This window comes from Chelonia mydas, chromosome 8, assembly GCF_015237465.2.
Source record: "Chelonia mydas isolate rCheMyd1 chromosome 8, rCheMyd1.pri.v2, whole genome shotgun sequence".
Taxonomy (NCBI): Eukaryota; Metazoa; Chordata; order Testudines; family Cheloniidae; genus Chelonia; species Chelonia mydas.
The window spans coordinates 82,049,509-82,068,836 of NC_057854.1; the positions used below are offsets into that span (position 1 = coordinate 82,049,509).

At 44.2% G+C, this 19,328-nt stretch overlaps 2 protein-coding genes across 9 annotated transcripts in view; one reads left to right on the plus strand and one right to left on the minus strand.

Annotated features, from left to right (window-relative positions):
• The window catches only part of ZZZ3 (zinc finger ZZ-type containing 3), a 107,502-nt gene extending 97,784 nt beyond the window's left edge, over window positions 1-9,718 (plus strand). For all 8 annotated transcript variants that reach the window (XM_007062568.4, XM_043520809.1, XM_043520808.1 and 5 more), the window contains 2 exons: window positions 7,855-7,955; window positions 8,383-9,718. In XM_007062568.4, the coding sequence (XP_007062630.1) occupies window positions 7,855-7,955; window positions 8,383-8,527 (246 nt within the window). In that variant the 3' untranslated portion in view covers window positions 8,528-9,718. The remainder of the gene's footprint in view (window positions 1-7,854; window positions 7,956-8,382) is intronic.
• Window positions 9,719-12,293: 2,575 nt separating this feature from the next.
• The window catches only part of AK5 (adenylate kinase 5), a 146,335-nt gene continuing 139,300 nt past the window's right edge, over window positions 12,294-19,328 (minus strand). The window contains exon 14 of the mRNA XM_037907662.2: window positions 12,294-13,762. Coding sequence (XP_037763590.1) covers window positions 13,652-13,762 — 111 coding nt within the window. The 3' untranslated portion in view covers window positions 12,294-13,651. The remainder of the gene's footprint in view (window positions 13,763-19,328) is intronic.

A 19,328-nucleotide genomic window follows, 5' to 3' on the forward strand; every position in this document is an offset into this window, starting at 1 on the left:
TTTCCAGAGTGGGTCCGCCCTGTGCACTGAATGATATCCATCATTGGGTGTAATCCTCTCTGTGGAACTCCCAGTAGAGAGGTGATGAGACACAGTTTTCCAGAGGGTTTCACAGTTATTTGCTGTCAGCGCAAGAATGGTGAGACTCAGGAATCTTGTGTTCCGGTCCAGGCTATGGTGGGGAGTTTGCTTTAGTCTCCTTGCCTGACCAGTCGTGGCCTGCCATGCCTGGTCCCAGTCCCAATCTTGCCAACCAGTCTGTCTCCTCTTTTCCCTACTTCCAGTCCCAGTCTCCTCTTTTCCCTCCCCCTGATCTAGCTTTTGTCCCTTCTGCATTCAAAGTAGGCATCATCTTCCTCCACGCTGACTGGTGGCCAGTAGGGGAGTCACTGAGAGCACAAGAAAGACTCATTGCTTTCAGTTGCAGTTCAGTCCCATTACAGGGAAAGTCCATCTTCACCCCTGAAGCCTTGGACTGGAGCATGCTCAGTCATTCTGTGGGAATGGTGCATGTGGAGTGTAGTCAGCATTAGGATCTGTGAGAGGCTTGAGCATGTTCAGTGAGGAAGGAATCTTCAGAGATTTAACTGGTAAAATGGAAGAAGTCTCTACTGAGCCTGTGAGAACTGAGATTTCTCCTGTGCTTATAACTTGGACAAATTTGGCTGGATTTTTCCTGGGAATAGCAAAAGGCACATCCATGACACACAGGCCACCCCCTTCAAGTCCCTGCTCCAAAGCATGAGGGTGCAAGAAGTAAAAAAGGTCTCATGATTTTTTTTTAACATGGGCAGAACTACGGACTTTTTCCCTAGCCTTGTTCTTGGAAATGGCTGAACCATTTCGGTAGAATTAAAAATAAATAAGTAAAAACCAGCCATAGGCTAATACCCAGCATGGAAAATCTCAGTCCAAATGGGTTTTTTTGGCAGAGTTATAAGCAACTGAAATCAAGTCTTATCATGGGAACCGTCAAGCACCCTTAACAATAGGTGGAACTACCAGCCTTGCATGGAGTATAAGTTATGTATGTACTGAATTTGGAAACGCTACTGTGTAATAAACCTAAGCTAATGTATGATGTTCTTTGAGTGCTTGTTCATGTCGATTCCAGTCAGGTGTGTGCTCACGCACGTGCACGGTAGCTGGAAGATTTTTCCCTAGCAGCAACCATAGGGTCGGCCTGGGCGCCCCCTGGAGTCGCGCCTTCACGGCGCCCAAAATAGAGCCCTGCTGACCCGCCACCCAGTCAGTTCCTTCTTACTGCCAGTAGAGTGACCAGACAGCAATCAGAATGCAAGGTCTGAAAAGAAAAATCAGGATGGGGGTGGGGGGTAATAGGAGCCTCTATAAGAAAAAGACCCAAAAATCGGGACACTCCCTGTAAAATCGGGACATCTGGTCACCCTAACTGCCAGTGACGGTAGGTGGAACTTCCCTTGCTCTTGCTTCTGTTGTACTCACCTTGTTTGTTCAGATCATGTAGCTTAGTATAGTTAGTTAGTCAGCTGTAAGTTTCATTTACAGGGGTTTACCCCGCGTCCCACCCCACTTATTTGTTGCCTCTGGGGCATGCCGCGATCCCCGGGCTTCAAGACCTGCAAGGACTGAGCAAAGTGCATACCAAAAAGTGACCCCCACACATCCTGTTTATGGTGTCTGGGCAAGGGTCACCAAAAAGACCGCTGTAAAATCTTGAAACCTTGAAAATTCCAACCAAGAACCCTGAAAGAGAGAGAGCAGCAGCTTAAAATCCTCCTCATCGAGGCAGCTCTTCGACCGCAGTTGGACCCCGGTGCTGGGGATCTCACCACCAGCACATCCTCTTCGGTGCGGAGCACGCCGGTGCCCTCTTCAAGAGGCATCGAAGAAAGACACGGCTAAGGACTCTAGGCACTGTCATGGAGTGTCTCGGGGACACTCCAACCTTTGGTACCAGTTCCAATTGCTGGTGCAGAAGAAGAGGAGAATTGAAAGGGGCCGATCCCCATTGCCTAGATCCAGAGACCAGCCATCAGTGGTACTACAGTTGGGCCACGGCTCCGAAACTCAAGGGGTGGCCACGTTGACTCCTCCCCAAGCGAGGCAGTCGAGTCCGGGCCTGTCGAGCTCACCAAATCCCTCAGAGAGCCTGCCGTTTCTGTCCACTCCTGAAGTGTTTGAGGCAGCACATGACCTGCTCAGACTCATGGCACTGTTCTCACCCCCGAGGCAGGAGAAGGCGTCAGCACTGCAGGCTCCATGACGCACTGTGCAGTTGAAGGGAAAGCCAGCTATGATGTCGTGCTGCTCCCCGTAGCCTCAGCAATCACAGACACCAGCACCTCCATCCAGGGAGCGGAGTCGGTCCCCGGGCTTCTGACGCTCCATGTCGAGAGGTGCAGCGCTGCCCTGGTCCTTGTATTCCGAGACCTCAAAGTCCAACTATAGCAGGAGCAGAAGATGGAGCTCAAGGCACCACAGGAGGTCCCAGCCAATGCCGTGCACCCCTCAATGGCAGAACCCAGCTCAATGGCCCTTCTGGACTCCATGGATCTGAGCCAAGGATCTCACTCGGGTGCTGCTTCACTGGTGTCTGCAACCTTTGTCCCACCACATCCAGTGGCTGAGCAGTTATCTCCATCGTTGATGCCAGCAACCGCAGCTCTGTTGCTGACATCGGCACCAACTGCGGCGCCACCTTCAATAACATCCTTGGCACCAGAGGTGTCAGCGGCTCAGGGTACGGCACCAACCGCACCTTTGGCACCGGCTCTGGCACCAACGCCGATGCCGTCATGGATGCTGCCTGCGCCGATGTCGATTACAACCACGGTGCACACACACCATCAGACAGTGCAGCCGGCACCGGTGTGGGGGCCGACGTCAACGCCTGGACCTATGCCTTTCATGGTGCCAAGACCAGACCATTCCACCTCTGTCCCCACCGGCTCAAGAGATCCCTCCAGCGGGGATGGAAGGGAGCAACTACCTTCCTTAGTAGCCTCCTTATCGTCCCCAGATGAGACACTGCCATTGCCCCAGCTCTGGAAGACTCCAGGGTGTTTCAGCAGTTGCTGCACTGGGTCGCACAGGGTCTAGGCATTAAGGCAGAGGAAGTTGTAGATGATGCAGACCCTATGGTGGACATCCTGGCCCCTTAGGGCCCTTCCTTTATCACCTTACCACTAATCAAAACTATCCCGGATATGACCAAGACCCTGTGGCAGACCCCGGACTCTCTGCCGCCTACTGCCAAGCTCAATGAACGGTGGTACTTTGTGCCCTCCATGGGCTACGAACATCTGTACACTGGTGGTGCACGCTGCTAACCAGTGAGAGAGGCAGGGTTTCCAGGGCCCTTCCTCCAAGAATAGGGACGCAAAAAAACTGGACCTATTCGGGCAGAAGGTATACGCCACAGGGGAACTGCAACTCTGCATTTCCAGCCAACAGGCCATCATCAGCAGGTATACCTATAGTACCTGCTTGGCAATGGCTACGTTTAGAGTTATTTCCCTCAGATTCCCGGGCTGAATTCTCGGCTTTGGTCAAGGAGGAGAGATTGATCTCCAGGACATGCCTGCAAGCAGCACTTGATGGGGCAGACATTGCCACTACAGTCATGGCCATGGGTGTATCCATGAGAAGGGGCTAGTGGCTCCAGTCCCCTTTGCGGTCCAGCAGACCATACAGGACCTGCCTTTTGAGGGTGAGACTCTGTTTTTGGAAAAGACAGACAAAAGGCTAAACAGCCTGAAGGACTCCAGAGCCACCCTCAGGTCCCTGGGCCTCTACACGCCTTCCCCTCAGCAGAGACACTTCCGGCCACAGCCCACTTAAAGGTTCAGTCAGCAGAACTGTCAAGATGGCTCCAGAAAGCAGAACAGAAGTGGCAGGAGAAGGCCACGTCAACCTTCTGGCCAGAGCTCGGGACAACCGAAGCCATCTTCGGGACCTAAGCCTGCCTTTCGAAGGCATGGTTGAGGACAGTGTACCACACCTGGAAATGGATCCATCCTGTCTTACCTTCTCGTCCCAACTATCCCCTTTCCACCATGCATAATCCCTTATTACCTCGTACCAATGGGTGCTCCGCACGGTACAGCAGGGGATACTCCATCCAATTCTGTGCCCTTCCACCCCACTTCCCCGTCCCTGTTCAGGGACCCTTCTCACAAGCAACTCCTTATCCAGGAGGTGCAGTCGCTCCTATTTTAGGGGCAGTGAAGGAGGTTCCTCAGCAGCACAGGGGCAAGGACTTTTATTCCTTGTATTTCCTAATACCGAAAGCTAAAGGCAGCCTCAGGCCCATCCTGGACCTGCTGGAACTCAACAAGTTTATAAAGAAACTCAAGTTCCGCATGGTCTCTCTGGTCTCCATCATTTCCTCATTGGATCCAGCAGACTAGTATGCCGCCCTCGACTTGAAGGACGCGTACTTTCATATCGCGGTCACTCAGCCCCACAGGAAGTACCTCAGGTTCATGGTGGACAGCACCCACTACCAATTCACAGTTCTCCCATTCAGCCTGTCAGCAGCACCTCAGGTTTTCACCAAGTGCATGGCAGTCGTCACTGTGTTTCTGCGCAGGCACCAGGTTCAGGTGTTTCCTTACCTCGACGACGTCTGGCTGATCAAGAGCCGCTCCAAGACCCAAGTAGAGGCTCAGGTCAAGTTTATCAGAGCCACCTTCATCAACCTGGGTCTCCTTTTAAACAAAGCAAAGTCCACTCTGTCCCCTGTCCAGAGGATAGAGTTTATAGGGGCAGTATTGGACTTGACCCAGGCCAGGGCATGCCTGCTGCAAGCAAGGTTTCAGGCCCTGACGGATAGCATTCGAGGCTTCAGACAGTTTCCCACCACCACAGCAAGAAACTGCCTGAAGCTTTTGGGACACATGGTGGCTTGTACCTATGTGGTGCAGCATGCCAGGCTCAGACTAAGACCTCTTCAGTCGTGGCTGGCGTCAGTGTACCGCCTGGCCAGAGACAGCCTGGACAGATAGTGACTCTACCTCTCCTGGTCCTCGACTCCCTCCTGTGGTGGCTCAACCCTCAGGAGGTATACTCAGGGGTCCCCTTCGCCAGTCCACAGCCGTCCCTGTCTCTAGTGACGGATGCATCAGACAGGGGCTGGGGAGCACATTTAGGAGACCACAGGACTCAAAGTCTTTGGTCTCAGGTGGATCTGGCTCTCCACATCAATGTCAGAGAGCTGAGAGTGGTGTGCCTGAAATGCCAGGCCTTCCGGGCATACTTAACGGGACAATGTGTATCAGTCATGACGGACAACACCTCTGCAATGTTCTGTATTAACAAACGGGGGGGGAGGGGTGTGCACGGTCCTCTCCCCTGTGCCAGGAAGCCCTCATGCTGTGGGACTTCTGTGTAGAACATTCAATACACCTGCAAGTATCGGACCTCCCCGGGGTACAAAATGAGCTGGCGGACCACCTCAGCAGGTTGTTTCATGGCCACGAGCGGTCCCTTCACCCAGATGTCGCGATTTCAATCTTCCAGGGGTGGGGCTTTCCCCAGATAAACCTATTCGCCACGCGACACAACAGGAAGTGCCAGCTGTTCGTCTCCTTCCAGAACCACAGCCCGAGCTCCAGAGCGGACTCGTTCCTCCACCACTGAGGAGGTTCTCTCCTGTATATGTCTTTCCGCCCATACCACTCATTCACAAGGTGCTCTTCAAGACCGGAGGGAATGAGCTCAGGTTATATTGATCGCTCCAGCATGACCCCGACAGCACTGGTATACATCTCTTCTAGACATGTCCATGGAAGCCCTGCTGCTCTTCCCGGACATTCTGACGCAAATCATGGTCGTCTTCAACATCTGAGCCTCAACTCGCTTTACCTTACGGTGTGGAAGCTCCATGGTTGAACCCGATGGAGCTTTCCTGTTCAGACCAGGTTAGACAAGTCCTCCTTGGCAGTAGAAAACCCTCTATGAGAGCCTCTACCTTGCCAAGCGGAAGAGATTTTCAGTCTGGTTGGCGCCGCGCCATTCGTCGCCGACGCTGGACCCAGTGCTGCTTATTCTGGACTAGCTCCTCCATCTGAAGTAGCAGGGGCTTTCGTTGTCATCGATAAGGGTGCGCTTAGCCACCATCTAGGCCTTTCACCCAGGCGAGGAGGGCCGCTCGGTGTTTGCTAACCCTATGGTCAGCCGGTTTTTAAAAGGGCTCAACAGGCTATATCCTAATGTCTGACAGCCTGTCCCAGCCTGGAACCTCAACCTGGTCCTTTCTAGGCTCATGGGACCACCCTTTGAGCCCTTGGCAACGTGCTCCCTTCTCTCTTTCTCTTACAAGATGGCGTTGCTGGTGGCGATAACCTCAGGAGGGTGTCTGAACTCAAGGCTCTAACTTCAGAGCCCCCTTATACTGTGTTCTATAAGGACAAGGTGCAGCTCATCCTGCTGTCCTCCTGAAGGTTGTGTCACGGTTTCACGTGAACCAGGACATCTTTCTTCCAGTGTTCTACCCTAAGCCGCATTCCAGTGGCAGGGAGCAGAGACTACACTCTCTGGATGTCCGCAGGATGCTAGCCTTTTACATCGAGAGAATTAAGCTGTTCAGAAAATCAGTCCAGTTATTCGTGGCAGTGGTGGACAGAATGAAAGGTCTGCCTGTGTTGTAACAATGCATTTTGTCACGGATTACATCCTGCGTCCGGGAATGCTACAACCTGGCAGGAGTTCCTGCACCCCTGATCACTGCGCACTCCGCTAGGGCGCAGGCTTCATCAACAGCTTTCCTGGCACAGGTCCCCACTCAGGAAATCTGCAGCGCGGCGACATGGTCCTTCATCCACACTTTCACCACGCACTGCTCGATTACCCAGCAGGCCAGGGACGATGCGGCCTTTGGACGAGCAGTGCTGCAATCAGGGGATGATTCCGACCCCGCTTCCTGAACTTGGGCTTGTGAGTCACCTGATTGAAATCAACATGAACAAGCACTCAAAGAAGAAAAACGGTTACTCACCTTCTCATAACTGTTGTTCGAGATGCGTTGTTCATGTCCATTCCAATACCTACTCTCCTACCCCTCTGTCGGAGTAGCTGGCAAGAAGGAACTGCGGGGGTGATGGGTCAGCGGTGCTCTCTATATTGGGTGCCATGAAGGCGCAACTCTAGAGGGTGGCCAGGCTATGGTTGCTGCTAGGGAAAAATCTTGCAGCTACTGTGCACGTGCATGCGCACACACCTGATTGGAATGGACATGAACGACACATCTCGAAGAACAACCGTTACAAGAAGGTGAGTAACTGTTTTTTATTCTTCCGTACAGCTTACCTTAAAAGGTTGCTAATGCGGCTGTCTAGTGATACCACGTTTTGCTTGCATGTAGAGGATCCCAAGTTCAGGCATTTCAGATTGTCGAGTTTGGAGAATTGCAGGGTCATCATGCTCATCCCTGAGCTAGAAAGGACTGCCTTGTATCACTCTGCAGCAACTCCTCTGGCCAGTTTAGGACTGGCACTGATAGGTTCCAGAGGAAAGCATGTCCATCTGTTGTTGGCCAGAAGGATAATTGCAATGGGAGCCTTGAGGGAGTGGGGAATGAAGCAGAAAGTAGGATGATCATCAGCAGTCTAAGTGGTCTTTCCTAGGATCTGTTAATTTATAAATACTAGAGAGACAAGGTGGGTGAGATAATCTTTTATTGGGCCAACTTCTGTTGGGGAGAGAGACAAACTTTCAGGATTATACAGAGCTCATCTGCAGGTGGTGATGATTTTGCAAGAAACCATGCTCTTTATTATCCTTTGAATGCAGTACATTGGTTGAGATGAAACTATATATATTTTTAACATAAATTCTTTCTTTCACTACCTTTTTGTTCAATATGTTTCACAGTGTGACAACTGCGGAACTGAACCCATTCAAGGCATTCGGTGGCACTGCCAGGATTGCCCTCAAGAAATGTCCTTGGATTTCTGTGATTCTTGTTCTGACTGGTGAGCAGCAAGCATTGATGCTTATTATTTGCAATTACTTGAATAACCCTTTAAGGCGTAAACACTGAGTAAATTCTTCTCATATATGGGATTTATCTGTTCCATGATACCTCTTGAAAGTTAGATGTGACCAGATTATAACTGTAAAGTGTGTTTCTAATAGTTCTTTTTTGTGTGTTTTCTGGTAGTGTGAAAGTCATTCTTTCACTGTAATGGAGAGAGTAATTAATATTTGGACTGTTAAGTATGAGACAGGGAAAGTATGTTCTCTGAAATCCTCAACTGTGAAATAATGATGTGTGATATAGAATTTGACATGCATCTGTCAGTTAAAAAAATAAAAAGAAACATATATTCATTATTCTGGAAGTGAATATATTATGAAAAATAAGTTCACTTGCCAAATTGTGTTTTCTTTCCTTTGCAGTCTACATGAAACAGAGATTCACAAAGAAGATCACCAGTTACAGCCTATTTACAGAGCAGAGACATTCTTAGATAGAGACTACTGCATGTCCCAAGGCACCAGTTACAATTATCTTGACCCAAACTACTTTCCAGCAAATAGATGACATGGGAAGCAGACTTACTACCTGGGCTTACTATCCTCTTTGAAAAGTAACAATGGCATCATTGTTAATTCCGTGCACACTTTGGAAAGACTCTGCTTTCCCTGAAATGTCACTCACAGCATGACAGCTTCCTGGGTGTACTCGTCAAACTACAGCTCTGAACTGTCACGGTTCTTGATCACTGAACAGCAGCTGAACATTCCTAGTGTGCAGAAGGTTTCACTGGGAGACTTTCCTTTTCCCACCTTAGTCATTTTTAGGTGGTGAATCTAAAACAAAACAAAAAAGAAAGGAAAAAAAATACAGAAGGCTGAGCCAGAAATGAGAGCACGCATTTAAAGATACAATAAATTCCAAAGGCTTTGAAGAACTTGGTTATGAGATCCAGAGAAGATGAAGTATTTATATAAAAACAGTTTAGTAGCTTGCAGTTTTGTTGTGAAATAGTTTTCCGCACAGGAACTGACTTCTTTAGGCAAGGTTTTAACCAATGACAGTGTTTGCTTCTAGGATATACTCTAAAAAATACTCACTGTTCCAGTGATGGTTGGTTACAGGTCTTTATTAAATTGGAGCTGCTTAATCACATTGACTTCTAATTTTTTTTTTTTTTTAACCACAATGAACTCTATTACCAACAGTGAAGCACTACAGGGAGCAACTGTTGCATTGCTTCCTTAACCAGCTCATGGTTTGTGAATGTTAAAAAATTGTCACTCAGATATATTTTTTAAATGTAATGTTATATAAGATGATCATGTGATGTGTACAAAATATGGTGAAAAGTGCCAGTGGTAGTAACTGTGTAAAGTCTCTAATACTCAACATTAACTCCTTTAAAATAAAGTACACAGCCTTCTGCCTCTGTATTTGGAGTTGTTAGTGCAACTCATCAAAGAAAACTGCCTAATATAAATCATATATATGGTAATAATTTTCCTCTTTTGTAGTCTGCACAAGATCCATGAAAGATTGTATTTTTATTACTATTTAAACAAGTGATTAAATTTAGCCTGAGCAGTGAGCAAAGGTTCACATGCATTCTTTTATACTGCTGGATTTTGTTGTGCATCATTTAAAACATTTTGTATGTTTCTTCTTATCTGTGTATACAGTATGTTCTTAAATAATGTTCAATTGTCAGGAGAACTGTGAGAAATAAACTATGTGGATACACTCTGTTTATATATAGAATGCTTACTGTGATTTCCTTTCTGGGTAGAAATTAATTTTTTAACCAACATTAACAATAGAAAATAGTACATTTTAGTAGGTCACATGAATACTTAAAGGGCCCGTATCTGCACTGGCTCAGCACTTGGCACTACTGTTGACTTCAGCGGGAACTGAACGTACGCTGCACCTAATAGAATGTGCTCAGCCTCTTGCGGGATAAGAGCCTTAGTTTTCTCATATCCTGTTCACAAACTGGGTTGTTGTTTTTTCAGACTGAAGAAGAAAGGAACGTTAGCAACTTTGGTATGCTGTATTAATCTCAAAACGTGCTGATGTCTGCAAAGCTTTGTAATTATTGTGATATTTTTGAACTAATAACTTTTTTTATTGAACTGTATCACTGGTGATTCAGAAACATGCATTATTTTAAACTGTATTAGTTTTCCACTGAAACAAAAACTCAAATTTTCAGAGTGATTTAGAATGTAAAAGAAACACATTAGCTTAAAACCATGGCAATAAGAAGGGTAATTGGCTGATTGCATTTGATAGTAACTTTAACTGTAGCCTGATCACAATGTTAAATTTCACAATTTCATTTAGGTTTTCATACTATTTGTTTCTAAGGAAAATAAGTTTAAGCATATAATATATTGAGTAGATAATATAGTACAGTTACTAAAAACATTGAATGATGTAATACATCATCTGTAAACATCTCATATACTTTGAGAAATTAATAAACCTAAAGATATATAATACAACAAAGATACCATATGTATTTCACTTTTCTCTTTGATGAAAGACAAAAGCTATTGTGTGATAGAATCTATAATGTCATGGGAACATATAATATTATGTTCTCCCACTCAGTTACACTACTGTCATGGAAGCTGTTTTGGTGAAGAGTGATTACTAAAGAGAGAAATCTGTTGTCATCTTATTTTTGAAGGGCTTTTAAAATGTTCTTAGAGGGAAATAACCATAATACATAAGTGGGAAAAAATTACAAATGTGCACAGGGGAAAGGTTAATACAGTTTGAAGGGGAAGGGTGGAATGAGGTGGGGGTTTCGGACATGAGGGAATTCAGACATGAAATCCCTTAGTTAAAATCTCTTGATTAAAGCCCTGTTTCTAATTTGAATGAATATTTGTGTGTATATATGGTGTGCATGCACACACAATTATCTCTCTCACACACAGTATGTATGTTGTATGAAGATATATGTAAGAGTGGTGGATATCAAATATATAATATACTTACACAAAAACAGTGTTACTTACTGAGATGGGGGAAATCTTTGTGTGTGTGTGTGTGTGTGTGTGTGTAATACTTGCATATTTGATCCATGTAATGTTTGCATTGGTTCTAGATTGGCATCACAGCAGATATACCTGGTGGACTCGGACAGTGGTTTTCAACCTTTTTTCATTTGCAGACCCCTACAAAATTTGAAATGGATGTTGCAAACCCCTTTGAAAGTTCAACCTGTGATTCAGAGACTCCTACCATAGAAGTCTTAGACTGAAAACTGACTGAACAGAATTCAACTGTAAATGTTTTATTGCACAGCATTTGACACAGTGTGAGAAAGGGCACTAAACTGTGGGCTTCTATGGTAACAACAACACTTCTGGGTTTTGACCTGTAGGTGGGGGTATTCACATCCGTTTGATTGATCAGAAAAAACAGAATGCCTTTTCTGAGATCTGAAATTTTATTTTCATAGTCACCATTCGCGGACCCCTTAGACATAGAGTGCAGATGTTCAGCGGGTCCGCGGATCGCAGGTTGAAAACCACTGGACTAGGAAATGTGATATAAGAAGGAGGGTGGAATTAAGGGTAAGATTTGACATACTACATTTAAAATATGGAATTGTATGTTGACTAATATTGTAAATAACTTCTGGAATTAGAAACTGATGATCAGTTTCTGAGGGACAGCACCAAAAATCAAAGTTTCACATTCCACTCATTTTAATTGTCATTCTAATGAGAAATAACTCAAGGAACAACTACAAATACCTATATGCGAGTGTGCTTAGGATAATTTACAACCACATGATCATTCTAAAATCCTCTAATTACTGGAAAAATAGCATAAGAGTACAGCCATTAGTGCCACCAGGTTCAGATCTAGGCTAAAAGGATGTTTCTCTTCAAGCTGGAGGAGTCTGGCTGCATTCTGAAGGTAAATTGATTATTTCCAAGAAGTGTTTTGCTAGACATGTTGTATCACATACTCTTCCAGGTGGTTCATGGCAATGTTCTGGAGTTCGCATAGCACTTCAGTTGGTGTCAGAGGTAAAGGTTAACTTATAAAGGAACCCAAGGAAGCAAGAACATCCACGATTAAAGGAGAAAAGCAGGTCTAAAATTGCCATTTAGTGAATAACTGGAGCTATTTGCTCACATGGCAGATGGCAAGGAAGTAGAAGGAAAAAAAAAAAAAACCTGCCGTGATTTGGGGGGAGGGGGAGTTTAGAGTGCTTTATTTGATTTATATTTATCAGTTATCCATATTTTATGGAGCTTTAGGCAAGATCAAACCCAAGTGTACTGCAGCATAAATTACGACTCTTAGCATTTGTCCATACTTTTTATTTGTATTATGTCTTCATTACAAGAAAGATAACTTTAAAAATACAAATCTGCCCCATAAATGCTCATTGAAAGTACAGTTATTGACGGAAAGATCAATCATGCAAACTTAAACTATGGACTGGTGCAACAGCACGGTAAGAGGATGCAATTACTTCACAAGACTGTCAAATAAGTTTGGGGTGTTTTGGCTACCAGTATACCAAAAGCATTTTGGCTGAGTAGATGGAAATATCATATGATTTTGCATATTTTTGTGCAGATATTTTGGAAAGATAGATTGTTAAAGATACAAGCAACAGGAATCAAACAATCCCTGCCTCTTTTTTTTTTCTTCTTTTTTTTCTTTTTGACTGTCATTTTCAAAGTTTGGGAATGCCACTAGAAGACAACAGATGAGGATCCAAAACTGAAATTTACACTTGGAATACTTAGAGAGTAAGATTTAATAGTATCTGCTATATATCTTTATATATAATGGCTGTTGAACAACTTCACATGCTAATTTTTAACAGTGAAATATGCAACTATTATTAGCATGGAGAACTATCTGTTTGCACTTTTTTAATTGTACCAACATTACTCAGTTCATGTTTTCAGCAAAGAACAAAGGTATCCCTGCCCAATTAGAAAATTGTTACAATATACAGCAAATTCTACCAGCACAGCAAAGATTTCACAGCAGTTTTGTCTGTGCGATGGCAACAGATGGACAGACCTCTACAGTATTTGTTAATTTCTGCATGTTCCGTTCATTTTTTCAATGCATTTACAGTGTTTTGGGGAAGTGTTAAAAGTCTGTTCAACTTCCACAGCTCCACAAATTAGCATGACTAATTCCAGGAATATTCCATTATCAAGCACAATGGCAGAGAACAGATTTCAACCACTATAAATCAGGAACAAGCTAAGTGTTAGCACAAAAATGAACAGTGTTAATTAATGAAAGAAAAAAAATAACCTCATTGCAATGAGACAGAGCAATCCTGAAAGTCTTTGCTATATGGCAGTTGACGGAGCTGACTGCTGATTGTGCAATACATATGATTATATTCAAATGCATGATACTATAAATATAAACTGGAGCTGCTGTTCACCATGCTGCTTTTAACCGGTGCAAACAATTTGATAAACAACATACAGTACTAGTGTGGTTTTAGTGTGGAGACCATTTTGTATTTAGCATACTGTATGATTATAAATAAAAGATTTATTTTAAAATAACATTGAATACCACATGCACTAATTCCAGATACCTCTCAAAACAGCAGATATTGCTTTGAACAGCATTTTAGTCAAGTGTGACAAGTGCACATAAGATGAAACTTTTGCGTATAAACCATTACTGTACTTCTGCTGAAAGAGACAATGCTTCCTCTTCCTTTTTCAGAAAGCAGTCAACTGCTGTGCAAACTTGAAGAAAAACCTCCTCTGGCGTTCCTTCTGCATTTATCTATTAAAACAAAAAGTATGTTACATAGAAATGATGTTGTGAACACCAGCCTATGCTGATTACGTTGTAACAATTTAAATTACCCATGTTGTCTAAATAATTGATCCAAAGGACTCAGAGCAGTACTAATTCTGGGTTATTGGATTTGGGATTGGATTTATAAACATGCTCCTTAAGAAAATCCTACTGTAGTGTCTGCAGCTTCATTAAATGCTGAACTGGAAAACAGCGTATTCATTTCTTATGCTTCCACTAGATCGCATGGAGGTTTTGTAGGTCACTCAATTGTACATTGATCTTTCTGCAGAGTTCTTTGAAGTTTAAAATATCGTAACAACTTTGATATATGGAAAGGACTCTCAAATTTTTGGGATTCTATTTTAACACTATTTTATGTTAAACATAAACTCAATAAAATAGCCCCATTTAATACTGGTAAAAAAAAAATAAGTCCCTAGCACTGACTTGTTTACTGTTTTCTTGTCATTTGAAGTGTCACTGCATATAATCCTATGATGTAAGGGCTTTCAGGCAACAGCTCCCAACCTAGCATGTCAGTTTTGAGTTTTTTGTGTTTCAAGCTTTGTGAATTTGTTCCAGTTTTTTCATGACCTTTGGGCAGTGCATATTCTGCAGTGGGCATTGCTTTTGTTCTGGTCCATTGCTCACTTTCTTCAAAAGAGACGATAAGTCCGAGTTGTTCTCTTTAGCCTTGAGTTCTTCACAGATTCTGCTTTGACCAAATTTTCTCCTGGCTGTTAGACTCACTTTGGAGAACTGACTAAGAAAGAGTAAAACTGCTTCCTATGCTGTGGAATAATTACCAGTGTTTTGGCTGTGGGGAACAGAGTTTACAGCCATTAATTGTTCTGTGTATTATATGGGAAATGTGTAGATTAATACAGTGATTGAGTGAGATCTGGAAACAGCTTATTTCTTTTCATTATGGATCGATTTTCTTCATTTGTATTTAGTGTCAGATGCTTTTTTTTATTCTGAGTTTCATCTTTGGCCTATTAAAACCATTCACACACCTCTCTAAATTTTTATATTTTGTATTCCAGAAATATCTGCAAACAGGATCTGTAATCCAATCTATCATGTTTATTACCACTGATAAATAATGGCTTCATCTATGTAGTGAAACAGAATTTGAGATCTGAACTAAAGTTTCAATCTCTAATTCAATTGTTTCTTCCAAAGTATGAAGCTCTACACTGTATGCACACAAAATACATATTTTAGAGCCAGCAAAATTTCAGTGCAAGAAAAGTTCCTCAAAATTCTTTTATTTCTCAAATTTTTAAAATATAACATTAGCTGCCCATTCAGGGCTCTATGTGCCTATCCCATAATTTTAAAATCGCTAAATAAAGGCCTGTCCATAACTAGAGCCACCTCAGCACATTCCCTCCTCAACAGCCTTAGAGAAGAGGGGGAAAGGATATGTTTTGCAATGTGTCCAAAGGTTAACAACTCTGGATTTTGGTGGATCCAATGGGGACGGAGGGGGGTAACATCTAAAAATCAAGGATACCCGGTAGCCTACATCTCCTACTCTCCCTCCTACCTATTGAAACAAGTGAGGTGACAATATCCGCCGCTGTAGTACCCCATGAGGCAGTTCATGGGGCAGCGGAACTATTGCCCACAACTACACTTTGGGTTCTCTTAGGAGTAAAAGAACAGACACACCCAGGAAAGGATCCATCCACCCCCCTTGCGTTCACAAACAAACCAATTAGATCTCATGGTCAACTGTATTGTAGGCCGAAGACAAAGAATCAGCATGAGCACGTTAGTGTACAACCTCAAAGATATGAACACCAGAGTTACGGACTTACTGGTTAACTGGACACCATGTAGAATCAGAAATAATCAATCAGCCAGCAGTGGAGACCAAAAAAACCCAGCAGCAAGTGCTGTATTGCCTTAGGGCTTCAGCCATGGGGCCGAGAGGGAGGGGGGGGTCAGGGCTCTTGGTCAACGGGGGAGGGGGAGCTTGAGGCTTCTGACCATCGGGAGCACCAGGGCTCAGGGTTTTAGACCTGGGGTGAGCGCTGGGACTCGGGGCTTCAGCCTCGCAGCTCTGTTCCCAGCTTCAGCCCCGGTGGGGGGGGCACCAGGACTCAGGACTTTGCTAAAGGGGGAGTGCTGGTTTCAGCCCCAGCACTCCCCTCGTGGCTAAAGTCCCGAGCCCTGGTGTGCCCCCACCCCTGGCAGAAACTGGAGGGAGGAGAATGGAGCTGTGGGGAGCCCTGATGCCCCCTGTGGGGCAGAAGCTGGGAATGGAACTGCTGGGCTGAAGCCCCGACCACAGCTCCCTCCAGCTCTAAAGCCCTGAGCTCTGGTGCTCCTCCGGGGCAGAAACCCAGAACGCTGGTGCCTCGAGGGTCAGAAGCCCCTCACCCATCCCCCGTGGCTGCAGCCCCAACCCCCTAGTGGCTGAAGTCCATAATGTCTTGTTCAGAGTTAGGGAACATTTCAGATTTATGAACAACCTCCATTCCCGAGATCCTGTATCTTCAACCATTGCTGGGAGGAGGTTAGCAAATGCAACCAGTGTAGCTGCCTTGCTACCACCTTCTGGGGGTATGTCTACATTGCAATAAAAGACCCACAGCTGGCCCAGTTCAGCTGACTGGGGTTCACAGGACTTGGCTGTGGGGCTAAAATTTGTAATTTACACGTTTGGGCTTGGGCTGTAGCCTGGGCTCTGAAAGCCCGTGAGGGGAGTGGGGATCTCAGAGCCCAGGCTCCAGCTTGAGCCCAAAAATCTGCACTGCAGCCTGAACCCCGTAAGCCTTAATCAACTGACCTGGGCTCTGAGACTCGCTGTTGCAGGTTTTTTATTGCAGTGGAGACCTCCTGTCAGTGACGCTTCCTAATAATGGGAGCTAGAACCCAGGCCAATAGCCAGACTGTCAGCATCAAGAGTTGGTTTCCTGAACATGGGATTTGCAATACTTTATTTAAGAGCTGCTGGAATCTATCCACTCAACGGGAAACACTGACAATTTTGACCAACAATGGGCCCCGTTCCACCACCACTGGCCCTCACCAGACATGAAGGGAAAAGGTCCAACTCGCAGGATATAGCACAAAGTTATCCCAGCACCTGTATAATCTCAGCGAGTAGCACTGCCTGAAAGAGAAGTTTGTTCCTTCAAGTGTATGATGGACCCTGCAAGCTAAGAACTCACAAATGGTACGGTAAGTTCAAGATTGTGTGTCCTCTGTTGTGAGCTAGATCTAAATACAGTATTAAGGCTCTCTGGTTTTTGTGGTGCATCTGATTGGAAATTCCACTGCAGTTTTAGGTAAATTCCAACACGGAGGGTTTTAGTGTGAAGTCTGAAAATAAATATTACACTCAGTCCTTTAGTCCTTGTGTTGTTTATTTTGGTATTATTTTCAGTTTATTTTATACTTTCCCATATTTTTATTTCATTGCATGACTTAGTATTGAAAATGCATAACTTGAAATTGCCACAGAGGAAGATGGAGCTTTTGACTATAGAAACGAGACCATGTAGGTACCCTTACGGTAAAGCATATAGTGTTGGCTGCTATCAGAGACTGGACAATCCACTAGATGGTCTTATCCAGTATGGCAATTTCTATGAATAATTGTGGGGGGTTTTGTAACAGCTATGCAAAAAGTCTGCAATAAGTAACTAAAAGTTTCTTTTACTTCTCCTTAACCAGCACATGACTTAACTACTTTTCAGAGCTGTTATTAAAAGTAGAAGGAAAAAACTGCATCTGGATTGACATCTTGTAGGCTAAACTTCAGGCTGATGTAATTTGAAATAGGGAAGTTTTATGAATCCCTAAAAATCCACTGGGCCAGGCTGCTTACATTATTTGCTAAGTGCACACTCTTTTTATTTAGCTGTCTATTTGAACATGAAGTATCCTAGGAATACACCTACTCAGCTACTGTAAACCAAGGTTGGGATCTTGCTTGATTGCCTATGGCATTGCTGTTAATATTACTTATTAAACTCCTACATACTGTCAATAAACGAAGCTTTAAAGGATGAGTCAGATATTAAGAATAATCAGAATTTGTCTTTCTCAGTAAAAAGCAGAACTACTGAATAAACCACTATTACGTTAGATATCAAGCCTGATTTTTAAAGGTAGTTAGGCACCTAAAGATGCAGACAGATGCCTAGTGGGATTTTCAAAAGCACCTATGTGCCTAACTCCCCTGGAAATCAATGGGGGTGAGGCACTTAGGCACTTCTGAAAATCCTAATAGGTGCCTATTTGTGGTCATGTCTACACTTATGGTGGGGTGTGTACACACACAGCATGCCAGCTAGAAAGGATATAAATAGCACTGTAAATAGTGAGGCACTGCTTAGGCGAGTAGTAGACTACACACCTGAACCCCTTGGCTACAGTCCCAGACCACCCTCCAACCCCCAGCAGCGCTTCCCATGTCTACACTGCTATTTTTAGCAATGTAGTGTCCCGCTGCCAGAGACTTTCCCTGCCACAGTGAAAGGCTCCAGCAACAGGGGAGAGGCAGCAGGGAAAGGATCTGGCAGGGGGGTGGAGGGAAAAGAGCTGTCAGGGAGCTTCCCTGCTGCTGGAGCCTTAACTCGCTGCCTCCCCCCTGCCAGAGCCTTTCACTGGCATGTGTAACTACACACTCCAGTGACAAGTGTGGATGCAGCCTGCCTTTCAGTCCAGCATGTAGCTACACAGGTAGAATAGCTTGTATCTTTAGGCACTCAAATACAATAAGAAACCAGACCCATACTCTGCTTCACTTAACCATTATACTGTGGAAGACAACTTATAATTCCTCAAAAACCCTGTCCCTGTGGATAACCATGTTCAATGGCAAAAAGAGTAAAATATATTTGTAGTTCATAATTTGATTTTGTACTAGAAAAAAAAATCAACATTTGCTATAAAACCTTTTAGCCTACAAACCATGTGTGCTGCAGTGCTCCTGAAATGCAGCCTGCCCTAAATTGTGTCTTTGTTTATACAGCCCTTTCTAAAAGAAGCACCTAATTTGGATTCACACGTGGCTGTCACACATAATAAATGTGAGTATGGTTCCATAAGTTTGTTCTTGCACCTGGGATTGACTTTTGCCATGAGTTTTCCTATTTTAACTAAACCTTGACTTTTGCATTTTTTGTTATGAAATTTTTCACTTTTCTGTTTTTCTGCCATAACAAGCAGCTACCCCAAAATGACATAGTTCAATAGTTAATTGCAAATTTATATCAGCTTTCTGAATTAAAATAGTGCAGCAGCTTTGTATTTCTGAAAAACGACACTCAACAGCATGAATGCTTCTGTATTAAGGAAGTTACAGTCTTTGTTCCTTTCAAAAGTACTTTCTGCACTTACATGTAGGATAGGAATAATCTGTAAAAACAATCTGTAGTCGTCGTTACCAGCTGGGTGCACTGCGTCACACATGGTAGGGATCATAGAGAACCGAATTGCCCCTAATACGAAGATTTTAAATTCCTTAAATGGAAAAACTTCTATCCCACCGTTACAGTCACTTTGATGCCCAGAATAGGGTTTGGAA